Genomic DNA, 13,684 nt, shown 5'->3' on the forward strand with positions numbered 1-13,684 from the left:
TTTTTTTAACATATTTATTACTCCCTTCTTTCTGATATTCTTTTTTCATTTTTGAATAGAGCTCATCGCGCCCATGCGATAGTATCGTTTGAAAACTATCTTCCCTGATCTGCAACGTTTGCACTGAAAATTCTGTAATAGTTCGTCTTGGCTTCTACGTTTTGTACGTTTTTATAAATTGTTTTTAAAGTGAGTGATTTCATTTATTAAGCATCTTAAAAACTCTTCTCGCGAATTTGTTTACTTTCGCGTAGGCATTTTGGCTGTCACCAGCAAAAAAGGTGTCACGACTAGCTGTCAATTCGTGACGTGGCCGACCGATTTTTCCAATTGGCAGTGGTCTGACAGGGTTTTTCCCATTTAAGAAGTACATTTAAGTGTTGGGGCTATGACAACCTACGAGGAGTTCATCCAGCAGAACGAAGACCGCGACGGGGTGCGTCTGACGTGGAATGTGTGGCCCTCAAGTCGCATCGAAGCCAGTAGGCTGGTGGTGCCCCTGGCTTGTCTTTACCAGCCTTTGAAAGAGCGCCCCGACCTGCCGCCTATTCAATATGAGCCGGTCTTGTGCACCCGTAGCAACTGCAGAGCCATCCTAAATCCCCTGTGCCAGGTCGACTACCGTGCCAAGTTGTGGGTGTGCAACTTCTGTTTTCAGCGCAACCCGGTGAGCCCAATGGTGATCTTTAAACTCTCTGCGGCATTGAATGACAGTAATTTTTCCAGTTTCCTCCTCAATATGCAGCCATATCAGAGCAGCACCAACCAGCGGAGCTGATTCCTGGATTCAGTACTATTGAATATACTATTACCCGGGCCCCCACCATGCCGCCCGTCTTCATTTTCCTGGTTGACACCTGCATGGACGAGGACGAGCTAGACGCCCTAAAGGATTCGTTGCAAATGTCGCTAAGTCTGCTGCCATCCAACGCTCTCGTGGGTCTGATAACATTCGGAAAAATGATACAGGTGCATGAGCTGGGCGCCGAAGGGTGCTCTAAGAGCTACGTGTTCCGCGGCACCAAGGACCTGACTGCCAAGCAGGTGCAGGATATGCTCGGAATCGGTCGTGGAGCGGCTCCGGGGCCGCAGCAACAACAGCAGCTGCCTGGCCAGCCGGCTGGAGGGACAGCCCCTGTGCCGCCAGCCCATCGCTTCTTGCAGCCGATCGGCCAGTGCGACGCGGCGCTGGGCGATCTGCTTAGCGAGTTGCAGCGCGATCCTTGGCCGGTGCCGCAGGGCAAGCGTTACCTGCGCTCCACTGGCGCCGCCCTCTCTATTGCGGTTGGTCTGTTGGAGTGCACCTACCCCAATACGGGCGGCCGCATCATGACATTCGTGGGTGGCCCTTGCTCCCAGGGCCCCGGCCAGGTGGTCGACGACGAGCTGAAGCACCCGATCCGTTCGCATCACGACATCCACAAGGACAACGTGCGGTTTATGAAGAAGGCTATCAAACACTATGATGCCTTGGCCTTGCGGGCAGCTACCAACGGGCATAGTGTCGACATATACTCGTGTGCACTGGATCAAACCGGCCTGCTAGAGATGAAGCAACTATGCAACTCCACTGGCGGCCACATGGTCATGGGCGATTCGTTCAACTCATCGCTCTTCAAGCAGACATTCCAACGCGTGTTCGCACGTGATGGTCGCAACGACTTGAAGATGGCCTTCAATGCAACGCTGGAGGTGAAGTGCTCGCGCGAGCTGAAGATCTCCGGTGGGATCGGCTCGTGTGTGTCGCTGAATGTGAAGAGCCCGTCGGTGTCGGATGTGGAGATCGGCATGGGCAATACGGTACAGTGGAAGCTGTGCACACTGAATCCCAGCTCCACGGTGGCCTACTTCTTTGAGGTGGTCAACCAGCATGCAGCCCCCATTCCCCAGGGCGGTCGTGGTTGCATACAGTTTATTACGCAGTACCAGCACCCAAGTGGACAGCGTCGAATCCGAGTTACTACCCTGGCTAGAAAGTATGTTTTGCCTGAAATTAACCCAGAGTTTTCTCAGTGTTTCAATCTCTTTTCAGTTGGGCCGATGCCACCTCGAACGTGCACCACATCAGCGCCGGCTTCGATCAGGAGGCTGCCGCGGTTCTGATGGCCCGTATGGTCGTCTATCGTGCGGAGACTGATGAAGGACCAGATATTCTGCGCTGGGTTGATCGTCAGTTGATTCGTCTGGTAATTTTTTTGTGTAACATTTGGTTAAATTACTTGTGCATGGTTCAGCTTTAGTTTAGGTAAAGAGGGTAGCTCATCCAAAAGAACCGCCCAACACACTCACGCCAACAGATTATTATTTTTAAACCTCTCCCTCGAACTTTTTATACACATAAGTCTTGAATGCTTATACAATTCCTTTATCTTTTCTGCTTTTGCAGTGTCAAAAGTTCGGCGAGTACTCAAAGGACGATCCCAACAGCTTCAGGCTGTCGCAGAACTTTAGCCTTTTCCCGCAATTCATGTACCACCTACGTCGCTCGCAGTTCCTGCAGGTCTTCAACAACTCACCCGACGAGACCACATTCTATCGACACATGCTAATGCGCGAGGACCTCACACAATCGCTGATCATGATCCAACCGATTCTCTACAGCTACTCGTTCAACGGCCCTCCAGAACCGGTGCTCCTTGATACGGCTTCGATCCAGTCGGATCGCATCCTCCTGATGGACACGTTTTTTCAGATTCTGATCTACCACGGCGAGACTATCGCCCAGTGGCGAGCTCTAAAATACCAGGACATGCCCGAGTATGAGAACTTCAAACAGCTGCTACAAGCGCCGGTGGACGATGCGCAAGAGATTCTCCAAACGCGCTTTCCCATGCCTCGCTACATCGATACGGAGCACGGCGGATCCCAGGCCCGCTTCCTCTTGTCCAAGGTCAACCCCTCGCAAACGCACAACAACATGTACGCCTACGGGCAGGTGAGTCTCGTAACAATGGCCATCAACTGGCCACATTTGTTTGATCTTTACAGCGCGTTTTTTAGAGACATCGAAAATTTAATCTTAATCTCGTTTTATGTTGGTTTTGTTTCTCTCATTGTATAATCGGTACCCGTAACCGCTCCTTTCTCAATCGCAGGCGCCTATTGGTCAAGTAACGGTAGTACATTTTTGTTTATCATTTAACACCTAAACTGGGAAATGTAGTTATTTGAAATATTAGGGGCGGTTATAAAAATCTTTGAAAAATTAATGCTTTTAGTCCAAACTGCATTTTAAATCCACTCTTATTTAGTACTGTCATGATACAAAGTAAGTGTTCTGTTTTTATACCCGTTACTCGTAGAGTAAAAGGGTATACTAGATTCGTTGAAAAGTATGTAACAGGCAGAAGGAAGCGTTTCCGACCATATAAAGTATATATATTCTTGATCAGGATCAGTAGCCGAGTCGATCTGGCCATGTCCGTCTGTCCGTATGAACGTCGAGATCTCAAGAACTACAAAAGCTAGAAAGTTGAGATTAAGCATACAGACTCCAGGGACATAGAAGCAGCGCAAGTTTGTCGATTCATGTTGCCACGCCCACTCTAACGCCCACAAACCGCCCAAAACTGCCACGTCCACACTTTTGAAAATTGTTTTGATATTTTTTCATTTTTGTATTAGTCTTGTAAATTTCTATTGATTTGCCAAAAAACTTTTTGCCACGCCCACTCTAACGCCCACAAAACCGCCAAAAACTGTATGTGCTGAAGACTCTCCTTCGCACTTCGAATAGCTGAGTAACGGGTATCAGATAGTCGGGGAACTCGACTATTGCAGGTCTCACACGGTTTAATCTAACCAAAGATTTTGTGTGTTCCTAGTTTTTCATGTATTTAATAATTTCAAACATGATTTTTTGTAATGCATACATTATAAGTGGCTTTTGGTGTTGGAACTTTCTCGGTGTTTGGAGCTCTTTCTCATTTCTTTGCTCCCCACTTGACACAATCCCGCCCATAGTATGACTAATTTTCTGGATATTATCACGACAGGATGGCGGTGCTCCAGTGCTCACGGATGACGTTTCGCTGCAGCTGTTCATGGAACACCTTAAGAAGCTGGCTGTGTCCACTACCACATAAATAGACTCTGGCTCTAGTTTCAGGCGCTTTCTTTCCTGGCGAAGTCAAAAAAGGCGAACGACTCCTGGAATCTTTGGTCCAGGCAATGCAATTACGATTATACACCAACTTATTCCAATTGATCGTCTGATAACGCAATAAACTTTTCAAATTATGTTAATCCGCGTTGCTTTTATTCGTAAGCAGATGAATAAGATGAAGCAGGTTATAATTTACGTTGAGTGGAATGAGTTTGTAATTATAAAAACAAAGTACATATTAACAAAATTAAATCTGCATCTCTTTCTTCAACTACTAATACAAATATATCCAGCGCGTTCATGAAACCTATAAGATTTTTAACAATAATTTGGAAAGTAAAAAATAAGACAACAAAAGATTTTTTTTATGTTTATCATAAATATTTCATTAGATTTCCGGACAAATTAAACATTGAGACACAAACAATTGGTTCTATTTGTCAAGGTTTCAGTAGCACCTGGGATCAAAACAAATAATGACTTCAAAACTACTAATATTTTGTTTAACTAGAATGCAATACCTTAGACAAGCTTCATGAAAATTTCAGAAGTTTAAAAAAATGTGAAACACTTTTTATTAAATTGAAACTCTTAAATGCTTAAAAACCACTTCTGGCATAATTGGAACAACAACCACTGCTTTTAAATCATCAGAGGTTTCAGAAACCTGCCGGAATGCCTCTCGACTTTCTTCATAATAAACTATTTGGTACACACTGACTATGAAGCTTGGTTTTTCCTCGTGATCCCTAAATCCAGCTTAGTTGAGAAACCGTATAGACATCTTCTGGTCCACGTCAGTGCGGTCCAGAGCTTTGCAGAAGTCTTCGAACGAGATCTTACCCTGGCAGCACAGGTCTGCCTCCAAGATCGTCCTCTCCGCAATGCTGACCAACTGGTCCTGGCTTATGTTCGCCCCTACCATCATGTGTAGGATAGACAGTAGCTCGTCTCTGCTGATCACACCATCGTCATCCAGATCGTACATCTTGAAGGCGAACTTTAGCTTCTCCTCTCGGCTGTTGAGCTTGCTCTGCTTGTTATCCCTCAGCGGGCGAAAGTGCGCCAGGACGTTCATGAACTGCCGGAAGTTCACCCGATCGTCATTGCTCTCAGCAAAGAAGGAGTGCACTATTCGCTCGCACAGCGGATTAATTGCTAGTTCCGGGATTCGCATCAGATCTTCCCGGGACAGGGTTCCGCAATCGTTGCGATCCAACGAGGTGAAGCGAGAGTAAAGTCGCTCAATCTGGTTGGGGGTGACTGAAAAATGAATTGAATCGAAAAGTATAAATTAATTACTAATATGGGTCCCGCTCACAAGTTATTACTTAGTTTCTAATTAAATACAAATAAGTTGGGTAGAAAGATGTATTCTTACATCTAAATATCTATATGAAATAAACTTTAAAAAGGCAGCCAAATTAAAAATTTAAATTTGGTATATTCGTTTTTACATTGAATGATTATTAATGATAAGTCAGTGCTTTACAGCATGGGAACAGAATTCCAATTTGTTGTACGATACTGTTTAGATAAATTTGTTTTGCCATGAAAATCATCGAACGGAACCTATTTACGGTGCGCCAATGAGTACGAGCCCATTCGGAATTAGTGGCTATAAAATATAGCTGATAAGAGCGAACACCTTATCATCTTAGCTGATACTAGTTGGTCGAACGTTGGATACAAGTTCCAATGCGGTGGCAATTTCAATTGTGCGGTTATCGCGGCAAGAATATTGAAATTACACGGTCTCGGACACTAGATAATTGACAGCCAGTATTTGTGATAGGCACCGACTTTAGCCCACACCCCCACTCATATATATATATATATAGCACATGATGTCATGCGAGAAGTGCATGTGCAATTTGAATGCAAATTCATTCATTCATTCGTTTCATTCGTTTTGCTAGAAACAATCTGTGTATATACGTCTTATATAAGGCAGGCATAGATCGTTCAGGCGCAGTTCTGCATAATTTCGACGGAGTTATTTAAAACATTACACATACATGTTTTGGAATTTTTGAATTTTTATAGAAATGACGAATCGAATCAGCAATCAGTGGCAATGGTCTTAGACCCAAAAAGCTTTTAACACTCCAATGTGATGTTGTCATTTGCGTTGCTCGTGGCCCAATTTATTTACATACATCCAAGTGCGTATTTGATTTGGTGCGGCGGGTTAAAAGTCTCCGGTTAAAAGAGCACAAGGTTATTACATCTCGCCCAGAAAATATACTCACAGCCAGTCTCCTCCTGAATTTGAGCGATCTCCTCGCTCCGCAGGAAAAGCGACGATTTATTGCCCATGGTGAGATTATTTTGTGCGCCGATTAGTTTATTTAAACTTTCAACAATCGCAGACGAGCATTGAATGGCATTGGATTGGATCAGAAGTTCGATTTGTGTACAGCCTGATTTCGGGCGGAGTAGCTGAAAAATGCCAAAAATCGGGTGGTGCAAAAAAATACTGAACAGCCTGTGATAGTTGCACTAGGGATGGACTTTGGTGGGGATGTTTCCCCTATACATTACGAATACATTATTTTTGTGTTTTCTATTAATAATATTTTTTTTAGTATTAGTAAACGATGCCGATATATATTAAAGTAAGCAAATAGTTGTTAGTTACAAGCATATTTCTTAGAACAGGAAGTTCCTTATTTTATATGCAAAACCGTGAGTATTTTCGTCTCATCACTACCTGTCACCTCCCATCTCTATTAGCATTCGCATAGAAAACAACGTAAACATTTGTTTAGCCGGAACGAGAGTTATCGTTATGGATAAGTTAAATTCCACTCTAACTGCCGTAAAAAACCTACGATCCAACGTAAGGCAGTGCTTCGAGCACTTGGCCGATGGAACCGATGGGGAGGGCGGCGAGCAGAGCCGGAATAAATTCGTACATGACTTCCAGGATAGATTCGGAGCCATCAACTCGCAATTGCGGTTAGTGACCACTTAATCTTTTCCAATGGAGAATACATATGAATTGAACCACTTTCAGTGAGGTAGAGCAGCTTATCAATGGGCTGCAGGTGCCCCCAACACCCTATTCCCTCGGAAACACTGCCTATCTGGCGCAGGAGACTTCTCAGGATCGACAGGCGCTGTACCCTCAATTAGTGAACAGCTATAAGTGGATAGACAAGGTGCACGACCACAGCTTCCTAGCCTTCAATAATCTTAACCAGAACACGCTGAGGCGCTCCTATAATTACTGCTCCCAGAAGCGCCAGCGACTGCCCTTCTCGTCCTTCAACAACGATCCAGAGTAAGTCTAAAGTGGGACTGAATTATTTTTTTATTAATTTTTATTTTAATTACTTCAGTGCGAAGCTTTACTTAAATTATTACTTCCATCTCTTTCTGATCCTTAGTCACATAGATAAGCTCCTGAGTGAGATCAACACTCCTTCGCATACTTCGTACAGGATTTACCGTCCCTTTGGCACAAACGCTGTCGCCATCGTGACAATAAGCAACGTGATGAAGGCGGCTATTGTCTTCAAAGGAGTGCTAATAGAGTGGGTTACGGTTAAGGGATTTGATGAGCCACTGGAGCATGACGACCTGTGGGCCGAATCACGTTACGAAGTGTTCCGCAAAGTCCAGGAGCACGCTCACTCAGCCATGCTGCATTTCTTCTCGCCGACGCTACCCGACCTGGCAGTAAAGAGCTATGTGACCTGGCTGAACAGTCATATAAAACTGTTCCTGGAACCATGCAAGCGTTGTGGGAAATTCGTAGTTCATGGATTGCCTCCGACCTGGAGAGACTTGCGCACTCTCGAACCTTTTCACGAGGACTGCCGAAATTGCTAAAGATCTTTAAATATTTAACGCCGATAGTTGTAACTTGTATACTTCATTTATTTCAAAAACAAAAAATTATATGTACTTTGAATGCACGCGGGCGGATTTTTTTAAATCGCCACGGTCGACTGAATAACTACAATGGTTCAATGCGTTTTATTTGCCAACCAGTGCAGAAGTCGCCCGTTTTGATTTCTGCCCTTGCGTCTGAACGCCGTGCTGTAGGCACAGCAGCTCGAAGTTGGCGCGCAGCTTTGCGCGGAGTTCCTCCCGCTTTTGCTGCACTTGTTCTCGGTGGCACTTGAATGCCAGAACTACCTCCTGGGGAATGTAATAGATCTCCTCGTCCTTGTCGTCGTATTCGTCGAAGTCGTCCTGCAATTAATTAGGTTATATTAGTTTAATTTTGATATGGCGAATAATAGCGTATTTTATTCTCGATCAAATAAATTAAAGTTGCGGTATTGTTATTACACAATACAAAAGAAATGTAAAACGATTTTTGTCAAATCGAGAGGAATTTACTAATAAACAAAATTTTAAAATGTTTCAAAAGTGTTGATCCTTAAAACGGTGCCAGGACCCGGTTGACTCCATGCCAAAACGTTGCGCAGCTGTTATTGGCAATAAGGAATACATTACCAAATAATAAATTAGTGGGTTGGGCGTAGTTTTAATACGGAAACATTTGTTATTATTGACTTTGTTACTTTTAAGTTTAAAATGGAAAATTTAAGCATTTTTCATGATGTGGTGCTATTTGCCTAATATTGTCGTTCCTAATAAAGTGCCTTTATTAAGATAAGAATTTATAGAAGAATTGTAGCTATTTTGAATTTCCTAATAAGAAAATGGTTGACCCGTTTTAAGAAGCTCCTCTCTTTCGGTTCCTTTTAAACCCTAAAATGTAGGTATGGGACTTATTTAAATCTTTATTGGGCAAGTGATATTTTATTTTTTTTGCAGCTGTACGCAGCTGCATGTTATGACCTACTCTGAAATTCATCACGCACACCAGAATATTTCCTGGTAATTTATTTTGACTAAGCTTTTGATGTTAATAGGACTGTTCGTTAGGGTTTGTCGAAAGCCTTAAATGATGTTTTAAGAATAGATCGAAAAATAGCGTTTTCCGCTATGCTGAGCTTGACTTTGATTTTAGAACTAATACTTAGTCTTTTAACAATAATTATATATATTACTTGATAACCATTTCCTATCTTTAAAGTGGCAATATTACGACTCACCCACATCTGCAACAATGAAAACTTGTGATCCAACTGCGACTGATGACTGTAGAAGAGCAAGTCGTCTGAGTCCTCGTCGTTGACGTCGTGATTACACAACCCATCTGAGCAGGACACTTCCGAGCCTTCTGGTGATGAAACCGCGCTGGATGTCCGAGAGTCGGCGTGAGAAGGTGGATCGCTGCCGTATCCAGAATCGCGCACATCCTGCTCGCACTGGCAGTTAGGCATGGGTGCCAGGCAATCCTCGCACTTATCGCCAACCGTTTTGGCGATGTTTGACAAAATGCAACTGCCCACGTCTAGGTGATCGGGGTCGTCGTCCAGCGGTTGGACCCTAGCCGTGGCCTGCATCTGCTTTGGGTTACCGAACTTTGCGGATGCCGCTTTCTTCTGCTTTTTTTTCTTCGATTGCTTCTTCGGTTTCGATTTCGTTGGATTGAACGTGAGCTCGGGTTCGGGCTCCGGGTGAGGCGTCTCTATAACGATGCCGTCGTCCGCACCTGTATCGCTTAGCTCCACATGCTGCACCTGAGTCTCCTCATCCAGGTCTAGCGCCTTCCGCAACTCTTCTTCCTCCTCGTCGGACTCATTGGCCTCGGTATCCTCGCACTGCCGATGCAGCATGTTCTTCTTCTCGTCCTTCTTCTTCTTTTTCTTAAGCTTCTTCTGCTCGCGCTTGATCTGCTTGGCCCTCTCCGCTCGACTGATCTCCTGGTAGAGTAGCTCCAGATTGCTGATTCCCTGCTTCTGCTCAACGAACGTGTCAAAGCTGCGGCAAAGGGCGTGAACACCCACAGCGGCCAGCACCTGGCATGCGCGCTCCTCCTCCCGCAAACTGACGTAGATGCGACGTAGTCGTTCGTACATAATCATGCCCACGCAAGTCAGCACCTCTTCCTGGGCAATTTCCAGTGTCTTAGCGTGGCGCTCGCGCAGTTTTGAATAGCTACCGTTAACTTCGGGCTCGGCCCTCTTGATCAGAGCGTCCAGGAACTCTATCTTGTTTGTGGTTACGTGGATGTGCTGGTCGGGCACGCACTTCCGAATATGAGCGTACAACTGGGCCGCATAACCCTTTTCCTTAGACGATATTTCACCAATTAGTATTTTGTAGGCGCGCTCAATCTGCAGGAAAAAAATAAAAAGTTTCTTAGTAGAATTACTGTTTTTATTTTGTGGCGAGTCTTTGCAAGAGTTTCACCGACCAAAACGGCATTATAACTTTAAAAACTAAAACTGGCAAGTCTTTGTTTGAAATAACTCAGTACTGATGCTACATGAATAGCAACCTTCTATTAGCTTATTATACCCGTTACTCGTAGACGGAGCGAAAGTTTGTTTACCCATGATGCCACGCCCACCCTAACGCCCACAAACCGACCAAAACTGCCACGCCCACACTTTTGAAACATTTTAAAATTTTTTTTATTAGTAAATTCCTCTCGATTTGACATAAATCGTTTTGCATTTCTTTTGTATTGTGTAATAACAATACCGCAACTTTAATTTATTTGATCGAGAATACAATACGCTATTATTCGCCATATCAAAATTAAACTAATATAACCTAATTAATTGCAGGACGACTTCGACGAATACGACGACAAGGACGAGGAGATCTATTACATTCCCCAGGAAGTAGTTCTGGCATTCAAGTGCCACCGAGAACAAGTGCAGCAAAAGCGGGAGGAACTCCGCGCAAAGATGCGCGCCAACTTCGAGCGGCTGTGCCACGCCCACTCTAACTCAACAGTGTTGAGTTGAGTAACGGGTATCAGATGGCCGGGGAACTAGACTATAGCGTTTTCTCTTGTTTTTGGTTTTAATTAACATATTAAAATGTATGCGGATAAGGAATTTAATTAACTATTTATACGACATTTTGGTAATGCACAAAAAATCGGTTCTAAGTCGAAGAAAATTAAGATTAGAGGCTGGCTTATCAGAGTTTGCCTTTTGAATCAAATTACGACGTTTTTTGTTATAAATCTTGTGTCTCACCTTTGTACGGCAGCCAGAGCAAAACTTGTGTTTCTTCAGGTAGTTCTCCAGCACGTCGTGCAGTTCCTTTGTCTCGATGATGGTTAGCTCGTTGCGGCAGTTACTCTTCATGGCGGACCACACCTCTCGCCAGGTCTCCGAAAAGGGTTTGGCACGGAAGGCGTCTAGCGAATGGAGAACGCAGCGCGTCTTGTTCCGCAGTTTGTTGTCCAGCAGGTTATTGAGAACCTCATGGTGCCGGTAAAGCAGCGTTCCCAGTGCCTGCGGAGTCTTAAGCTTCTCCTCCACAATGCTCAGGGTGGCAGTGGGGCGCAGTTCCAGGGGATCGAGTGTTCGGTGCCCCGTCTCGGTTAGTTGGTGAAACAGCCGCTCTACGCGTCTGCGGCAGCCGACGCACTGAACGCACTGATTGAGGACTTCCATGAAACTGGTGCTGTCGATCTCCAGCGACTGCCGGCGCTCGGCCTCTGTAAGCAGTTTAAATTTGCGTGAGAACTCCTCCAAGTCACGTCCACGGATCAACGGACTGTCGATCACTAGTCCTTTGCTGTTCAGGTCCATGAGCATCTGCGGAGAAAGTAGAGAATATAATGAGGGCCAGTTATAATAAATGGTATCGTGAGTATCTGATATATTTGCTCGAATAAATTACATTCAGCAAACACAACGCTGTAAATAAACAAATAAATAGGACCAATCTACTGACATTTTACAGTATCACATATCATTGAAGTCAAATAACAGTCAGTATTATTATAGTATTTAATTAATTAACAATTCGAGAAAGCATACAATACAAAACAAGCAACAGCTGTTCGTTTGAAAAACTAAAAAACGGTCGGGTGTGCACGGTATAAGGAGATTTTGGACAGAGAATCTTGGCCTGAGAGATCGCCTCAACAGATGGCGTGGGGGTGCATGTGAGTCCATACAAACAGGTTTGTGGTGTTGGACTTTTCAGCAACATGGCGGATGAAGAAGAGTTCTTCGGGTGGTGGCAGGTGCAGAATCGCAGCTCAAGTTCAATTAATAAACGCATGACTACACACAAACTAGAACCGAACCCACACATCGCCATCCGCCACTTACACATAACAATCCGACGTGTTATGAAAGTTTTTGGACCAAGTGCACGCACACACGCACAGCGGCCGTCTCTGTTGTGTGAGTGTGTGGGTTCTCTACTGGCAGTCATTTTCTTTGGATGGATGGCCGTACATATAGCGGAAATCGGTGCGGATATATGCTTACCATTAACTTATCGCCAGCTACCAGAGGCAAGTTTCTGCGACCAACGTAACCGGAGTCATCGTCGTCCGTGTTGTAGACCTTTGTGAGTCTTGCCATTATGGGTATTTGACTTCGCGAGCCAGCAACGGGGCAAAACGAAATTTCAGGCACTTTGGGACACAGACACACACTTTTCTCCAGAGGTCCGGGTGTGGGAAACGGGGATTAGAATCGACGGGAGTATGGCGGCAGCGCACGGATTGACAAATAGTGTTTTGACAACAATTTCCACTCTCCACGAAGTTTGAGTGGCTCTGGGAACGCTCTAGAATGGGCTACAAAAATATCTTCTTTCTTAAACACGTAGTAGGCAGCAAGTCGGTCCGGTCGCCATTAAAACGGAGCAGGGTTGCCAGTAGGGATGTTGATAATTCAAGCGATATATTTATCTCGTGATATATACATATATATTCCTAAGTATCGAAAATACGATACATTTATTAAATTTATCCATTATTTATGACTTTATTGGATTGTAACATATATTTCAGGCATTATATGTGTTTTTTAATCTGAATGCCCGCAATAAAAACCTTGCATGCCTCTCATTATCAAAATGAACACCTTAGAGGTAAATATTTTTATTCGGATCGATTGAAAAATATTTCCATTGTAATTTTTTTCTGTACTTTACTGTAATTCTCTGTGTAACAAAAAATAATTGAAATATGTTTTGTTATTAAAGTTTAATTTTTATTTTTTTTAAGTTTGTAGGATTAAATAAAACTTTTCGAATTGCTTATTAAGGCATTACCATTCAACATGTCGGGTTTCCAAAATATATATTATTATAGGGAAAATGTATTTTTTATTTAGTGCTGATATAGAATACCATTTGTTGTTAGTATCTAAAAATATCGAATATACCGAAATATATATTTAATTTTGTTTTTTGTTTAATATAAATATATTATGTTTTAAACATTTTCCAATTTATTCGATAACCCTGCCTGCCAGCGATAACCCATTGCCGGCAATATAAGTTATTGAACAACATTTAACTATCACATGCACCATTAGTGCAGTTGGTGCTTTACTACAAGTTTTGAAGGTAAATGTTAGCTTTTAAATAATAAATAGACTTGCCAAAAATTCAACTAAACTTTTGACCAATGGTGAAAATAACCCGCTATGTGTACTGTTTGTAAGTTTACAATTAATTAGTTTGGTACTTCAGAAACATTTAAGACTCATTTGGTTCCAAAATAAA

The 13,684-nt window shown here is 43.5% G+C and overlaps 4 protein-coding genes across 7 annotated transcripts; 2 read left to right on the forward strand and 2 right to left on the reverse strand.

Annotated features, from left to right (window-relative positions):
• Positions 1–59: 59 nt before the first annotated feature.
• LOC122621263 (protein transport protein Sec23A) lies at positions 60–4,245 on the forward strand. Of its 4 annotated transcripts, none has more exons than XM_043799077.1 (7): positions 60–189; positions 255–667; positions 727–1,976; positions 2,033–2,186; positions 2,387–2,935; positions 3,096–3,116; positions 3,996–4,245. In XM_043799077.1, the coding sequence occupies exons 2-7, from the start codon at positions 389–391 to the stop codon at positions 4,083–4,085; spliced, it is 2,343 nt and encodes a 780-aa protein (XP_043655012.1). In that variant the 5' UTR covers positions 60–189; positions 255–388; the 3' UTR covers positions 4,086–4,245. The 4 variants fall into 4 exon arrangements, with proteins under 4 accessions (XP_043655012.1, XP_043655013.1, XP_043655014.1 ...); XM_043799078.1 differs by having other exon boundaries at positions 76–163; XM_043799079.1 differs by having other exon boundaries at positions 103–189; positions 366–667.
• LOC122621268 (calcineurin B homologous protein 1) lies at positions 4,237–6,535 on the reverse strand. Its single transcript, XM_043799085.1, has 2 exons — positions 6,358–6,535; positions 4,237–5,368 (listed from the first exon to the last, which is right to left on the reverse strand). Exons 1-2 carry the CDS (start codon positions 6,422–6,424, stop codon positions 4,866–4,868), a joined length of 570 nt encoding a protein of 189 aa, XP_043655020.1. The 5' UTR covers positions 6,425–6,535; the 3' UTR covers positions 4,237–4,865.
• Positions 6,536–6,816: 281 nt separating this feature from the next.
• Positions 6,817–8,028, forward strand: LOC122621267 (mediator of RNA polymerase II transcription subunit 27). Its single transcript, XM_043799084.1, has 3 exons — positions 6,817–7,066; positions 7,125–7,391; positions 7,498–8,028. The coding sequence occupies exons 1-3, from the start codon at positions 6,897–6,899 to the stop codon at positions 7,940–7,942; spliced, it is 882 nt and encodes a 293-aa protein (XP_043655019.1). The 5' UTR covers positions 6,817–6,896; the 3' UTR covers positions 7,943–8,028.
• Positions 7,973–12,822, reverse strand: LOC122621265 (gametogenetin-binding protein 2-like). Its single transcript, XM_043799081.1, has 4 exons — positions 12,436–12,822; positions 11,185–11,751; positions 9,181–10,308; positions 7,973–8,308 (listed from the first exon to the last, which is right to left on the reverse strand). The coding sequence occupies exons 1-4, from the start codon at positions 12,529–12,531 to the stop codon at positions 8,090–8,092; spliced, it is 2,010 nt and encodes a 669-aa protein (XP_043655016.1). The 5' UTR covers positions 12,532–12,822; the 3' UTR covers positions 7,973–8,089.
• Positions 12,823–13,684: the final 862 nt, after the last annotated feature.

This window comes from Drosophila teissieri, chromosome 3R (assembly GCF_016746235.2).
Source record: "Drosophila teissieri strain GT53w chromosome 3R, Prin_Dtei_1.1, whole genome shotgun sequence".
NCBI classification, from domain to species: domain Eukaryota; kingdom Metazoa; phylum Arthropoda; class Insecta; order Diptera; family Drosophilidae; genus Drosophila; species Drosophila teissieri.